This window comes from Pogoniulus pusillus, chromosome 34 (genome assembly GCF_015220805.1).
Source record: "Pogoniulus pusillus isolate bPogPus1 chromosome 34, bPogPus1.pri, whole genome shotgun sequence".
Taxonomy (NCBI): domain Eukaryota; kingdom Metazoa; phylum Chordata; class Aves; order Piciformes; family Lybiidae; genus Pogoniulus; species Pogoniulus pusillus.
Window position 1 is genome coordinate 10,470,337 of NC_087297.1, and position 15,489 is coordinate 10,485,825.

The 15,489-nt window shown below is 49.4% G+C and overlaps 1 protein-coding gene across 1 annotated transcript in view; it reads left to right on the plus strand.

Moving 5' to 3' along the window:
- The first annotated feature begins 4,530 nt into the window (after positions 1-4,530).
- LOC135189818 (XK-related protein 4-like) overlaps positions 4,531-15,489 on the plus strand; it is a 161,519-nt gene continuing 150,560 nt past the window's right edge. The window contains exon 1 of the mRNA XM_064170543.1: positions 4,531-5,366. Coding sequence (XP_064026613.1) covers positions 4,531-5,366 — 836 coding nt within the window. The remainder of the gene's footprint in view (positions 5,367-15,489) is intronic.

Below are 15,489 nucleotides of genomic sequence, written 5' to 3' on the forward strand. Positions count from 1 at the left end.
TGTTTTGTAGAATAACTCTCACTTGCTGTATCTAAAGAGACTGCACATGCATATGTGCCTGAGGGTACTGTTTTATCATAGAAAAGTAGTTAAAGTCAGAAGTGTGGAAGAAATGGTACAGAGATTGTGTCAGAGTGAATGAGAACATAGATGTTCATCAGTCTCCATCGGGTCACCCCAGCTTTAGGTCATGCACATCAAGGCAGAGAAGCACGCTGCAGGAAAAGTACAGAAGGTAGTTAGAAAAGGGAAATGAAAGGGGGAGTGAGAGGAAGGGAAAGGAGGAAAAAAAGGAAATCTGCTAGGAGGTTCACCAGATCTTCTGTAGGAAGTCATAAGAGCACTCCTTATGATGCAGGACTTCATTTATCTCTAAGGGCAGCTCCTCAGGAGCTCTGCTTGCCAGGAGATACCAGCCTGTTGCAAACCCAGCCGGGACAGCAGAGCTCTGCACCGCTCCCCAAAGGACAGTGTAGGCAAGGCATTTTTTTGAGCTAAATGACTACCATCAGATCACAAATCCAGATACAATGAACTCGTTCTAATACTTCATGTACTCAGAGCTGGAAGAAAATGCAGAAACTTGAAGCACCAAACTCTCATTGCCAGGAGTATTACCAAACAAAAGAAAATAGATGCAGAAATCCTTTGGAACGAGCACAGACCTGCAGACTATAATGAACTTCTAGGGGTGAAAAGAGACACCTACAAGCAAGAGCTTGAGTGTATTTTGATAGGGCAGTCTGCACAACGTCACTGAAGAAGACTGGGGGAAACATCATCATTAGGAACCTGAAGGAATAGAAAATACTTTAAAGATAAGAGGATGGGACCCTGGGTATTTAGGTTGGAGTTGATAGTAGTCTACAACTAAAAAAAATAGAAAGACAAAAGAAGTATTCCTAAAGTAGACAAAGGAGAGATGATATTGTGAGAGGAAAAGAAGGAAATAGGAGTTGTAAGTCAGAACAAAGCAAAAGCAGTATTTGTGGTACCCATTAAAATATTTTCTTTAAAGCTGGAGGAAAAGAAAGCCAGGAATGAAATCTCCTTCAGAGAACAAAATAGCCTCACATGAGAAATGAATGTGGCTGTGCTCCATTTATGAAATACATCTTGATGTCTGTGATCACAATTTTGCCCTTCTATTCTACGTTGTAATTAGTAATTTCTGAGGTATAGTGACAACACTGCCTTGCTGAATGCACACTGGTTTGTACACTGGGTGTACACAAACTCTCCTGGCCCTCACACAACTCCGTAGAAGCTGTCCCAGTCTAACAAAAGGGAGATTTGGTTCTGTTGGAAGACATCTCTTGGAAACAATTTGTTCATATTATTTGGGATCCTTTCCATTTGTTATCTCTTAGGTGAGAAAACAATACAGAAGGCATTCCTCTGGATGTATCAAACAGCTCCAAATTTCAGTGTAAATGCTCATCCATTGCACTGCCTTCATTGAACTGACAGCTATTGTCTACCTGAAAATCAGCCCCTTTGTGAATGCAACAGTGGCTGGATTCCAAGAAGAGAAAATTAAGCCAAAGAAACAGGGAGGAGGAGAGGAAAGTAAAACTCTCACCATCACAACAAAATGTCTGGCAAACAGAGTACTTTTCAGATGTGTAGGTCTGGTCTAATGCCCACTGTGGCCATCGGGAGTCCTCCTGGATGATCAATTCCTTTGGTCAAACTCTGCCCCTGAGTCAAACGACTGAGGGTAAATGTACTAGAAAATTTGTCCCACATCTGGGGCAGAGAGGGGAGGATGGCAAGACACTTGACTCCAGCAGTTACTTCCTCCAAGCTGGCTAGCAGTGAGGTAGCCTTCAGGAGGCTACCAAGACAATGTAATCCAGACTGAGACACCATTTATGTTCTTCAGTATCTACTGCGCTGCTCAGAGGCACCGTCTGCCCTTTTAGTATGTTGTTCCATCTTGAATCTGACACCTTTGAGTGACTCTCTCACCCCACCCCCTGTCCAAGCAGTTTAGATTTCAGCTTTAGGAGCACAGTTGTTCCCCCACTATGATTCATGCATCGCAGTATGACCTCCATTATGCATTGGAGGCAACTTTCAGACCTGTATATGTCAAACAGACTCCATTCAAGTAACTTAAAAGTGCACACTGAACCCTTTTATTAAAGATGTAACTATAAATAGAATAACACTGGAAACTTGTTAATATATATAAACCACCAACTTGCAGCTAAATTAGCTTCGTTATTAAGCACCTTCCCTGCTAATCTGAAGTGAATATATTGTATTAGATACAGGCGATGACAATTATTAAATGATGCCCTGAGAAAGAAGCAATTTGCATTGAAAGTCCAGGGCAATCAAAACCACATGGACTGTAGAGAGAGCAAAATTAATCTGGGGTTACAGAAGGAACAGACCTAAAAGTGCAGCCGTGCCACTGAAGCAGAGACTCAGAGCAAATGTGTGTTAGTTAAGAACCATTACGTGATGATGTAACTAAAGGCTCCTGTAATGTGTGATAACATACAATGTAACAAGCCAAATGAGGTTTATAGGTGCTCCTCACCCTTCCAAGTTTGATTTTGGTGTGCTCAGCACTCTTTGAACAATACAGGAATGTATTCCATAGCCTTTTCCTGAAATCTGGGGTACATGTCATTTCCAAAAGGCAATTTTGTACTTACCATGTACATTTAAGAGTTGGAAGGCAGATTTTTAAGCTGTCCATGTGACTTCTCTTTAATTAATGAAGTCTCAGAGGCTATATTTAGTCACATATCTTAATGTAACAGTGCCCTATCACAGCCTCACTGGCATTCCTATTAGGATATTCCAGCAACGTGGCTGAACTACCTCACGGCTCTATTTTAAGGAAGAAGGCAGGCTTAGAAAATATTCTAGAGGCACACAAAGGGAATCTAAGTAAAGTCAATAGGTTCCTCACCCCGTGAGTCTGGAAGTGCAGGAGGGCAGAAGGACCGAGACTGGATGGGTAGGCGGGTGGCAAATGCGCACCCCCCGCCCGCATCTCGAGCTCCGTGCCCGGCAGCTGGCCGTCGCGTCCCGGTAACTCCTAGGGGCAGAGCGATGCTGGCCTTCGGGGACCAAGCAGCCGCCATGCGCCCGTGTTCGGCGGGCCGGGCTCGCACTCGGGATCTGGGCTCCTGCAAGGGAGCAGTCACCACCTCCGCCCGGGGCGGGTGGGCTTCCCCAGACCTCAGTCTCTGCCGCCGAAGTTCAGGTTTACAACCGCGTCCCCGGCCGCGCTCCGGGGGCAGTCGGAGCTGCGGAGAAAGGGGCGGGGGCGCGGGGCGTGGAAAGGCGTCGTGAGTTCGCCCTGTGAATTTTCTGCATAAAATGAGATTTCTGCCGGTGGCGGAATAAAACGGTGTCTCCTCACCTTCCCCCAAACGCCTCCGAGGAAACGTGAGTCACTGCATCATCCCAGCACCGCACCGAGCCGCCGCGTTCCGCAAAGTTCGGACAACTACGGCGCCGTTTCCTACGGGACGGGTGAGGCTGTGTCCGCCTGCCCCGGACTCGCCATCCCCGTGGGTCAGGGCAGCTACGCGGGTACCGGACAGTGGCTCCCGCTCTGCCCATCGGACGTTACAGCTGGGCATTACCGCCGGTACCAGCCCCGTCACCGCGCTCCCTCCGCTCCGAGGACTCCGGAGGCGCCACCGCCCTCCTGACCCGCCCCGTCCACATCCGCCGACGGGGGACACTCACCCCAAACCGCGCCGAGGACAAGAGTGGGGCAGAGAAAGGCAGTAGAGCCGGCGGCAGCGTCGCGCCCCCTCCCGCGGCCCCAGGGGGCACCGGCCACACCCCGCCTCTGCCCGCCGACCTGCTCCCTCGTCCCGCAGAGCTGCCGCCTCCCCTACGCCTAAGTCGCTGCCGCCCCACCTCCCCCTGCCGGGCAGCCGCGCCACCACCTCCCCCGCCGCTGCCGCCGCAGGACCGCGCTCCGCACCCCTGGGGCAGCGCCGGACCCCTTCCTCCCGGCGGCCGAGCGCCCCCTTCCCCGCCCCTGCGCCAATGCCGGTGCCGGTGGCGGGCGGGGGGCGGCGGCAGCGAGGGAAGAGGGATGAGGTCATCCTCTTTCCCGGCGTCAGTCAGCTGGGTGGTGGCAGCGGCGGGTGCGGGCAGGGGCGGGCGCGGAGGCGGGGGCGGGATGCGCTGCTCCGGGCAGCGCTGCCCTGCCTGCTCCCGGCTCGGGCAGAGCGCGGCGGCGGCCCCGGCACCGCCGGCCCCCGCGGAGGCGACGGTGGCGGCGGCGGCAGGGCGGGCGGGCTGAGCGGGGCTCCCCGCAGGCAGGCGGCGCTGCGGGTGCGGCCGCCGCGGAGGAGCCGCCGGCGGGCGCACAGCCCGGCGCGGAGCTAGGAGAGAGAGAGAGGGGACGCGGGGAGCGGCGGCTCCGCGGCGGCTGCGGCGGCGGAGGGCGGGAGGCAGGAGGCAGGAGGAGGAGGAGCAGGGGGAGGCGCGGGATAAAGGAGCGCTCGCTGCTCCTGCTCGCTCTCCGGCGGGGCTGAGGGAGGCATCATGGCCGCGAAGTCGGACGGGCGGCGGAAGATGAAGAAGGGCGGCGAGGTGGCGTTCACGCCGCTGCAGAACTCCGAGCACTCGGGCTCCGTGCAGGCGCTGGCCCCGGGACTGCCCGCCGGCGCCGGGCCGGGTGGTGGCAGCGACGACGACGAGGCGCCCGGGGGCGGGTGCTGCAGCGGCGGCGGCGGGGACGGCTCGGGCGGCGGCTCCCGTTGCTGCTGCTGCTGCTGCTGCGGCGGCGGTAGAGGAGGAGACGGCGGCGGGGGCGGCGGCGGGGGCTCCCGGGGCTCGGGCGGGGGTTCGTCCTCCTTGTGCCTGCGACTGGGCAGGGAGCAGCGGCGTTACTCGCTGTGGGACTGCCTCTGGATCCTGGCCGCCCTGGCCGTGTACTTCGCGGACGTGGGCACCGACATCTGGCTGGCGGTCGACTACTACCTGCGGGGCCAGCGCTGGTGGTTCGGGCTCACGCTCTTCTTCGTGCTGCTGGGCTCGCTCTCCGTACAGGTCTTCAGCTTCCGCTGGTTCGCGCACGACTTCAGCACCGAGGACAGCGCGGCCGCCGCCGCCGGGCACTGCCCCGCCGCCGAGAGTAAGCTGCTGGTGAGCAGCGGTTCGGCGGCCGCGGACATCGACGCCGCTCGCCCCTGCACGCCGCAGCGGCAGGCATCCACCGCCAGCAAGAGCAACGCCACAAACAGCAGCAGCAACGACAGCAGCAACGCTGCCGGTAGCGGCCCCGCCGGTGCCCGTGCCGGCAGGTCGGCGTCCTGCGCCTTCTGCATCTGGCTCCTGCAGTCGCTGGTCCACGTCCTGCAGCTCGGGCAGGTCTGGAGGTGAGGAGCGGGGAGGGAGGGATTGGGGACGGCTGTCTCTCGCTATGGGGAGGGACTGAGCACTGCCAGCGGCAGCCTGGCTCGCCCTGGGGTCCCTTCTAGGGACGGAGCCGGATTGTGACGGCGGGGGCTCGTGGGTGGCCCCGGTAGTGGTGTGGCCCGCCCCGTCGAGGGGAGCCCTGCCGGGTCTTGCTTAGCTCCGGCGGCGCCTGTCCAACTGACGAGAGATCTCCCAATACTTAGGAAGCCTGTGCCAGGGGCTGAGTGAAAAAAGGGAAGAGGCGGGGGAGAGGGGGAATACCCCGGCAACGTGCGTCTCCCGGTCTCTTTACATGCGGCCAGGACAGCGTGGCCACCAGCAGGGAACTTTACCGGCCGCGCAGAGTTACTCCCCAGGAGCTGTTAGTGAACAGCTCGTTGCAGTGCTTGCGTGTCTGCGGGTAGATGTTCTGCGTGCAGATCGCTGCCGGCTGCGTGTGTGCGTTTGCCATATATGTGATATAGTAATGTCTTAGGATTCAAACTTCGGAGCTCCTGCTCTCAGAGCCAGCCGCAAGCAACGTCATGCGCGTTACGGAAAGGGTGTGCTCAAGAGGGCTGTGGAAGGTGCTTGGTGAAAAGGGAGATGACATCATAGTTTGGAAAAAAAGTAATGTTTTCCTCTTTTCTTCTATGCACGTTTCCAGGAAAGGTTTACAAGGAGGCCCAAATGCTCTGCAGATACATTTAGTGCTTCCTGGAAAGTGCAGAGTTCAGAATGCAGAGTGGATAAAGGGTTAAAATGTCCATTTAAAGTTGTGGAAGGGACATGCTGTGTTGAAGAAGGTCATGCAGTAGGGCAGTGCACTAAAGGAACAGCTGAAAATACTTAGGGGGTTTCTTCTCTGGTGGGTGGAAAGGTATTTTTTCAGGCTTCTCTTCCAGAAACACTAGTTTTTCACCATTTTTTCATTGGAGTTTAATTCAGACTTTTACTCTCTATTACTGCAGTATCTGGTACAGCTCACTTCTGCTTGTGTCCTTTAAGCATCAAGGAAGCCCAGCTGCTTCTAGATGATAGATTGAAGATCTTGCATTGCCATATCTAAGTATCTTTCAGTTTCCAGATTTGTTGGTTTGTTATAAAAATGCAATTCTGTACAGTTGTGAAGCTAACTCCTGGTTAGAGGTGTGCTTGATATGAACTATGGTGTAACTTGAGAGAGAAACAGAACTTTGAACAAAAAGCCTTGCTTTGTTCTGGCTCTTGTGTGCTTTGATGCTCTACCTCCACAGATGAGCAAGAATTAGATGCAAGACTTGCTGAATGAGGTGGGTTTATGTAAAATTTAGTCCCGATCCTGCAGAAGAGTAGGCAGAAGAGTAGGTGCAATGGCTCAAATTATACACAGAAATTCATGTTGGTAGTCATCCACATAGAAGATACATAAGTCTGTGTCGTGCAGAGTGACATGAGAGTTTTGCAGAGTCTGGTGTCATGACTCTGTGTTGGAGGACACATGGAGCAAGGCTTTGGGTGGAGCAGGGCTTTGGGGAGAGCAGGGCTTTGGGGGGAGCAGGGTGTGAGCCCATATTGTGCAGCACTTCCGCCAGATGAGGTAGCTGGCATTTAGAGCTCTCCAGCTGCTTGCTTTTCCATGAAGCATCATCTCTTCCAACATAGGAGCAGCTTTTTGCAAGAGCACCTAGTCCTCCAAATCTGGCTGTGTCTCTTTTGATCACAGGTAGCTTTTCTTTGTATTTTATGTGTAGGAGCACAGGACCTCTAGGACAATTAAATTGACAAGGCCTGTGAGGACATTATTTGCATTTTAACCTGTTAGGCACTTTTTCTTTACAGTGAAACAGCCACAGAATTGTTTTTATGTCAGTAGCTTAGTGGTTATTTGTTTGCATTTTCCACCAATAAACAAATTATAGGGTCACTTGTATGTAGTCTTGCACATCAGCACTTCATAATTGCTTAAAGTGACTTCATTTTAATTCCCTAGGTATATTCCTCATAAGGGAGAGCCCTTGGAGTCATCTAAAAGTAATAGCAGCAAAAAGGAGAGGTCACATCAGAAACTCTGTGCATAAATGTGGCATCAAAACTGACGTGATCTGTGGAAATTTTCTGGAGAGTGGAGCTCTCACACTTAATAATCCCAAACTTCTGATCCACAGTGTAACATCTGCACTGACCTGAGCAAGCATCTGCTGAGTGTTTAGCCTGGAGGGTGATCTGAAGTGTTTTCCAGATGCACGTGTTTGGATGCAGGAGTCCTTCTCTGACGCAGCTAAACAGACCACGCTGGCTGTACTGGCAGTGCTGGGGACACTGTCCCCACGGCTGACAAACCCCATGCTACCCTTTATTCTCTGCCTCTCTGTGTGTGTTTCCTCTCAGCTCTCAGCTTCTCCTTTTCTTTCAGTCCTGGTGAAAGCTCTCCTAGAACTACATTTAAGTTTTCTGTTACTTACTCTGTTGAATTCCCCTCAGGCCAATACAACAGGAGTAATTCTGCTGGGTTTCTGGCAAGAAAGAGCCCTGGGTGTAAGAAGTGAGGTTTTACACAAGGGTATCAGGGAGTAAGAGCTTTGCTTGTGTCAGATTCTTAATACACTGAGGTTGATGCTCATTCTGCTTTCATTTGGCATTTGCTATCCGCTACCTCCTCTTAAACTGTTAGATTGATTCTTGAGGTCTCAGTTAACCTTTATTTGTCCTATTGCCAAAGATTCTGGGGGCATTTAAGGAAGCCACCCTGAGGAACCCCTGAGGAGGTACAACTGGCAGTGCCAGTGTTCTTGGGGTGAAAAAAAAAAAGAAAATGGAAAAGTGGAGGGGTTTTTTTTAGCCATTAGTTTTGTTAGGATGAGTTTTAACAACTCCAAAGCTTTTTCTTGCTTTACTTTCAAGATTACTTTTTTTGTTTACAAATACACTTGAAAGCCAGATCTCTGAGTATGCTAGGTTGGACTGGGTGATCTTGGAGGTCTTTTCCAACCTGGTTGATTCTATGATTCTATGAATTACTTGTGATTGTGGAGGAGGAAGGAATAGAAGGGACTCTTTTGGGTTTGGGGTTTCGGTTGGTTGGATTTTTTTGCACATATGTGTGTGTGTAGATATATATATATACATATAGTGTGTTAATTTTAAGTGAAATGTGCTAATGGGAAGTGAATGAAGTCTTTAATGTGGCATGGAACAAGGCTGGAAATAAGCAATCTGAAATCACTAAAACTCTTCCCCTGGAGCATAAAGAAGGGGAACTGCAGGAGCAGCCAAACTGCCAATCAATTCTGAATGAAGATGTGTCTTTCATTGATTTTAAAATAGCTATAACCTTCCCTCACCCCCTCTCATTTTAGAAGATGGAATTCTTCCATTCTGAATAAGTATATAAAACCTTGGGTTTTTTTAGGGGGGTGGATGCTCACAGCCTGATAATGCTGCCCCTCAGCTAAAATTCCCAGTGAAGTCTCTGAGGAGTTGCTTGCCACAGCTGAGTGCAGATCCTAAGCCTTTGTTGGCAGCTAATTTCATATTAAAATATGATCACTGATGAGGTTCTGCCTCCAGAGACAGTTACAGATATGTTTCCTTATCTGTATTTTCAGTGAGTTCTGCTTCTTACCAGTATATTGGCATGATGTAATTGATTGGCCAGGGCTGGGTGCTAGGTTGGACTGGATGATCCTGAGGTCTCTTCCAACCTGGATGATTCTGTAATTCTATCAAAGTGGCACTATGAAGCCCTGTTCTTCCAGATAGGTGCTGGGAGAAGATTCAGACTTTTATTATCAGACTCTGGGGAGTATATGTAATGTGCAGGGTCTTTGTATTTCCTTGACAGGCAAAAAAAGGGAATTTATAGTTTGTAAGGACTATGTAGAGATGTATGGGCCAGGAGGGTTCAGATAAACTATTGCCCTTTGAGCCTGGCATGAGCATATGTAAACACTTTCCTTTGGCATCCCTTTGATTCCCATTCCTTAAGCTTCCCAGGCTTAGCCCTGGCTTTCAGATCTCAGGGTGGATAGAAGGACTTTGTGACTGGATGCCAGAGATAAGAGTGCTTGCTATGGAGCTGCTCCATTTCCTTGAAAACGTGTTCTTTTTTTCTGGTTGAAGGCTCTCTGAGCTGGCAGGGCTGGAAAGCCACACTTCTGAAGCTGAGTAAAGGGGTCCTGAGAGCCAGCCCTGAGTGGGGCATGGGCTGTGGGTAACTGAGTAGGCAGGAGGAGAGGATTGGAGGGCTCAGTGGTGCCCCTCTGGTAGTGTCTGGAAAGCCAGAAGTAACTCCCCAAGACAAGTGTTGTGCCTTGTAGGGGACTGGCATGAGCAGGCTGCCTTGGTGCTCGAAGTGCTTGGAGGTTCCCACAGTGGCTGTCATTTTGTCTGAAAGGCTGCAGCTGAAGTGCCTGAGAGGGAACTGTCAAGTTTCTGTAGCCAAGGCCAGAGGAAGGGTGAATCACTGGGGGAAAAAAAAGATGACTGGAAATTACTCTTTAGAATTATTTCTGGGTATCTGCAGTGATAGTGAGGTGATTAAGTATATCCCTCTCAACAGATTGAGGGGTTTGGGCTGAGATTTGCTAGCTGTGTGTGGGACCCACCTAGAGAAGGAGGAGAATGCACCATGTTAATCACTGGTCCTTCAGGGGGAGGGATCTGTTCCCTGGGGAGTGATGGTCTGGTTCCCTGCGAGGTGATGCTGTGGTTTAGCTGTATCTCTTCATGTGCCATGCTAAGAAATCATTCTCTTCCTTCTACTTCCCGGCTTCTGTTTGAAAAAAATCCAAAGAATTGGAGGAGCATTATGGAGGTGATGCTGAGTTCTGGAAGCAGTGTGATTTGCAGCCCCTGTGGTGCCTTGTGAAAGCATTTTGCACAGGACTGGATCATCTGCCAAAGAAATATCATTGCCCATGCTCATGAGCTTCACCTCTGCCGTCAGTTGATGCTGCTATAATTCCCAAGAAACCAAAGGGAAACAGTGTCTGCAGCGTGTATGGGAAGTCCTGATGACTTCCACAGGCGCTCACTCTTAATCATGACTTGGCTTCGAAGCTGGAACTGTCAGCAGGGTAGCACAAACACAGACAAAATGTCATCAGTCTTTAGATCATCTCAATGACATCCCTGAACAGGTTAATTTGTTCTCCCACTTTTGCTCTACGTAGTGGTTTGGACACTTTTTCCAGCTGTAGTTGAATAGTTCCAGTGTAAGTTAGGCGGTCAATAATTCCAGCTGCCATTAGACTTCACACTGAGCTGTGATAATATCTTGAGCTGACACCAGTTTTTTCTCTCTGTTTTGAAATCTGTCAGATAATTTGTCACATTGAGTCCAAATTTATGAATCATAGCCGTTTCCTAGACAAGATTATTGCATATCCTCCCCATCTGTCTCTTGGTGTAGCGAAATGCTACCACTCAGCAATACCATATTTCTTTTACTGAGTTACTGCAGTGCTTGAGTTCAAGTCCTGCTGGCTAACTGGTTTGTTTGCTACATCTTTTAGGACTCAAAAAAGGTGATGGGCTGTCAGAAAGAGGACATAAAGTTCTTTTTTCCCCTCAGAGAGCAGGATTAGAAGGCACAGCCCAGGGGCAGCCCACCTTGGGGGTGACCTAACTGCATTTAAACTTTTGCTAATGCATTCAATGGGTTTGGAATTTGTCTTGTATTTCTTTTCCCCCTGAAGACAGTGATATGCAGATGAAGGCTGTGCCTTTCATAATTATCTTTTCTAAGAGGGGTGGTGGGGGGGGTGGTGGTGGTGGTGAACACAAAAGTGAAGCTTTACTATGTTCTGAGAAATCTCTTACAAGTCTGCATACAAATCAGATTTGGTATTCAGTTTATTCTAATAACCTAAGCTACATGTTAAAGATGCTGATGTGCTTTAGAAAAAAGATACTGTACTTTAATAATTAACAAGGGCTCTCTCTGTAGAGAATATTCATAAGTTACATAAGTTTTCAGATTTTCAAAGGGCTGCTTAAGCACTAAAATTTCTGACTGCTCATCTGGCTCAAGAAGAGAGCTCATCTTTTATACACAGAATGCTTTCTAGAAACTTATATATGGGAAGAATGTACATTTCACAGGTCACAGGCTCACAGGATATCACAATTATATGTCACTGCTGAAATACTGACCATAGGCTCACAGGATGTCAGAGGTTGGAAGGGACCCAAAGAGATCATCGAGTCCAACCCCCCTGCCAGAGCAGGACCACACAATCTAGCTCAGGTCACACAGGAACGCATCCAGACAGGCCTTGAAAGTCTCCAGAGAAGACTCCACAGCCTCTCTGGGCAGCCTGTGCCAGTGCTCTGGGACCCTTACAGTCAAGAAGTTCCCCCTTGTGTTGAGCTGGAACTTCCTGTGCTGCATTTGGCTTTTTCCAGAGCTGTGGAATTATGGCTCCAAGAGGCTTTGTTTCAGAGGCTTTCATGTGAGCATGGATGGGTATTATTTTAGAGCTCTCCAGTGCCATGGGGGAATGGCTATACATACATCCCATGAATTCAAAGAGAAGCTTCATCTTACAGTTTATTTCAGTGTTGCAAACTCACAGAAGGTTTTTGCAATGAGATGAGGGGGTTGAGTTTTGGGGTTGGGGTTTTTTTTTGCTAAAAATGCTGTTATTTACATCAGGGAAAGTATTTAGTGCTGAAAGATCAGTTTGCATGTCCATATCATGAACTTAAGCCTGAGGAGGGGAGATTTAGACTGGAGACTAGGAAGAAATTCTTTCCAGTGAGGCTGGTGAGACACTGGCACAGGTTGCCCAGGAAGGTTGTGGATGCTCCCTCCCTGGAGGCGTTCAAGGCTGGGTCGGATGAGGCTTTGAGCAACCTGGGCTAGTGGAAGGTGTCCTGCCCATGCTGGAGAGGGAGGGGCTGGAACTAGATGATCTTTAAGGTCTCTTCCAACCCAAACCATTCTATGAATGTGTGAATCTCCTGGGGGTAAAGCAAGAAAGTGTAACAACCCAGCATGATCTATAGCTTCGGTTACCCTGCACCGTATCCTCAGGTTATTTCCATCACAGTTTGCCTTGCTCAGAAGAGCACACTCCTTGTCAGCTGGCTTAGTCCTTAATATTTGCCCCTAAGTATTGCCTTGGCTACAGAGACAGAAAAGTTCTAGTAAATTTCAAATGGAATCAATTCCTCTGTCACTTAGCACAGTGTTAGCTCATTCTTCCATCTCGCTGTTCCAATTAAGTAGCTTTTAATACACAGCAGATTAATCACAACAGTGACTTACAGTTTCAGTAAACGGCTTGTTGGGGAATTTATCAGGCACAGACAAAATCAATAGCTCTTTCACTTGCATTTCAAGGTAGAGCAGAAATTCGTGGCTGCTAAAGTGTGCTTACAGAGTGGTGCCCTTTTGGCCCATTTTGGCACAGCTGTCAGTTGTGTGCATTGTGTCAAGCAGACGTATGGGAGTGGAAGTGGCAAACAGGCTATAAAAAGCACTGCTTTGGTTTGGTTGAGTTTTAAAATGAGACTGGTATGAAAGAGAACATGAGGGAGAGCTGAGGGAACATGGAAGAGTGGCATCCTGGCCTGCATCAGGAATGGTGTGGCCAGCAGGAGCAGGGAGGTCATTCTGCCCCTGTACTCTGCACTGGTTAGACCACACCTTGAGTACTGTGTTCAGTTCTGGGCCCCCCAGTTTAGGAGAGACATTGAGATGCTTGAGCGTGTCCAGAGAAGGACGACGAGGCTGGTGAGAGGCCTCGAGCACAGCCCTGCGAGGAGAGGCTGAGGGAGCTGGGATTGGTTAGCCTGGAGAAGAGGAGGCTCAGGGGTGACCTTATTGCTGTCTACAACTACCTGAGGGGTGGTTGTGGCCAGGAGGAGGTTGCTCTCTTCTCTCAGGTGGCCAGCACCAGAACGAGAGGACACAGCCTCAGGCTGCACCAGGGGAGATTTAGGCTGGAGGTGAGGAGAAAGTTCTTCCCTGAGAGAGTCATTGGGCACTGGAATGGGCTGCCCGGGGAGGTGGTGGAGTCGCCGTCCCTGGAGCTGTTCAAGGCAGGACTGAACGTGGCACTTGGTGCCATGGTCTAGCCTTGAGCTCTGTGGTAAAGGGTTGGACTTGATGATCTGTGAGGTCTCTTCCAACCTTGGTGGTACTGTGACACTGTGAAGAGGAGGCAGGATCTGAAAAGGCCCAGGGATACCAGTTAATCCTTGTACACTGTGTGCCTAACTCGAGTTTATTCTCTTTCAGCCAGCAACCAAACACAAATTATTTGAATAATTTTCTAAGTGACTGCTTGAGAGACTGGAGAAGGAGGCAGTGGGGGGAAAAAAAGAGTTGAATGGCTGGGCAAACTGATGGGGAAAATGTTAGATACACAGGGAAAATGTGAGATGGATGCTGATTGCAGTGAGGAGTCCTCTGAGCAACGATAAATCCCACGATGAGGCGTCAGTGTGACATCAGTTTACAGTGCAGAGAATACTCTTAAATACCTTCTCATAGATTTTAGAATTTAAAAAAAAAAATAAGAAGTCTTTTTTTTTCAAGGGGCATTACTTGAATTTTCTGACAACCATAACCTAAATTATCATCTCCCTGTGGTCTCTGATTGCTGAAGTGGTTTCTTACCATGCTCCCTCTCATCCTGTTTCCCTCCCGGAACAGCTAAAATGGATAACGCTGCATTTCTCCCCCCGCCCCAAGATAAAGTAGTTGCTGTACTATGCCCCTATTCCCATTCCTTTTCTTTTGACATGATGCTTGTGCTGTTCAGGATGTTCCCAGCATAAGATTTGCATGGCGAGCCACATACATCTTGTGGATTGGCAGGGAGAATCAGTGGGGGTGGTTAGGGCTATCAGTTACAAATCGTTTAGTGCCACAAGTTGCCGCAACCGGAGCGAGACTGTTCCGTGAGTGTTTTCAGAGGAACTTGGGCAGCCAACAATGTGACAACAAAAGTAACTTCTTGCTCTCCTGAAGAGGGAAGGTGTGACTTAGGCAAGGCTAATGTACCAAGGACCAGTACCAGCTGCTTCAGAGAAACGTGCAGATGCTTTAGCATGAATACAAAGTGAATTAACCTACAGATGGAAGGACGCTTTTCCTTCTCGCTGTCAGCTCCTGTGTATCAGATTGATTCCTGCCCTTAAGAATGAAGGTTAGCAGTGCCACAGTTTCCAACCTTATTCTCTTTAAGGGGTTGTTTTCCTGTAAACACTTGATCTATTCTAGGATCCTGCCAACTTCTTTAAAGTGGTGTTTTCCCATGTGGGGTGCGTTGAATCAGCACAGAATCACAGAATTTGCCAGGGTGGAAGAGACTTTAAGGATCATCCAGTCCAACCTATCACCTAACCCTTCTAATTAACTAAACCATGGCATTAAGTGTCTCATCCAGCCTCCTTTTAAACACCTCCAGGGATGGTGACTCCACCACCTCCCCGGGCAGCCCATTCCAATGCCAATCACTCTTTCCATGAAGAATTTCTTCCTAATGTCCAGCCTGAACCTGCCCTAGTGCAGTTTGAGGCTGTGTCCTCTTGTTCTGTCATTGGGTGCCTGGGAGAAGAGACCAGCTCCACCTGGCTGCAACCTCCTTTTGGGTAGTTGCAGAGAGCAATGAGATCTGCTCTGAGCCTTCTCTTCTCTAGGCTGCACCTCCCAGCTCCCTCAGCTGCTCCTCATAAGGCTGTGCTCCAGCAGATATATTGCAGAAGGTCCATGCAATGTACATTGTAACCAAACACTAAACTTCAGTTCTCTATATCCATATAAAGGGGTCTATACATGCATAGAAAACAATCTGGTCCCTTTGTGGTTTAGTGCTGGTTAGTGTGGAATAATAAGCTTTGTCATCATAAATGTGTGGTCTTTTTTATCCTAAAGAGGGATATGGGTGGAGTTGTGTCTGTTCTTATTTTTCTTCGACCTGAATCTTTATCTGCTCTTTACATGCTCACTTTGTAAGGACATCTTTCTGAAACAGGGCTTGGGTCTACAGAGCAGAATTTAGATGTTCTTCAAGCATGCAGGTCTAGAAAACTGGACTCAAGAGCCTTGCTAGGAAGTTTTGTGAAGAACTTGAAACACAACAGGGCATAATGTGCAACTTGAAAGTGTGC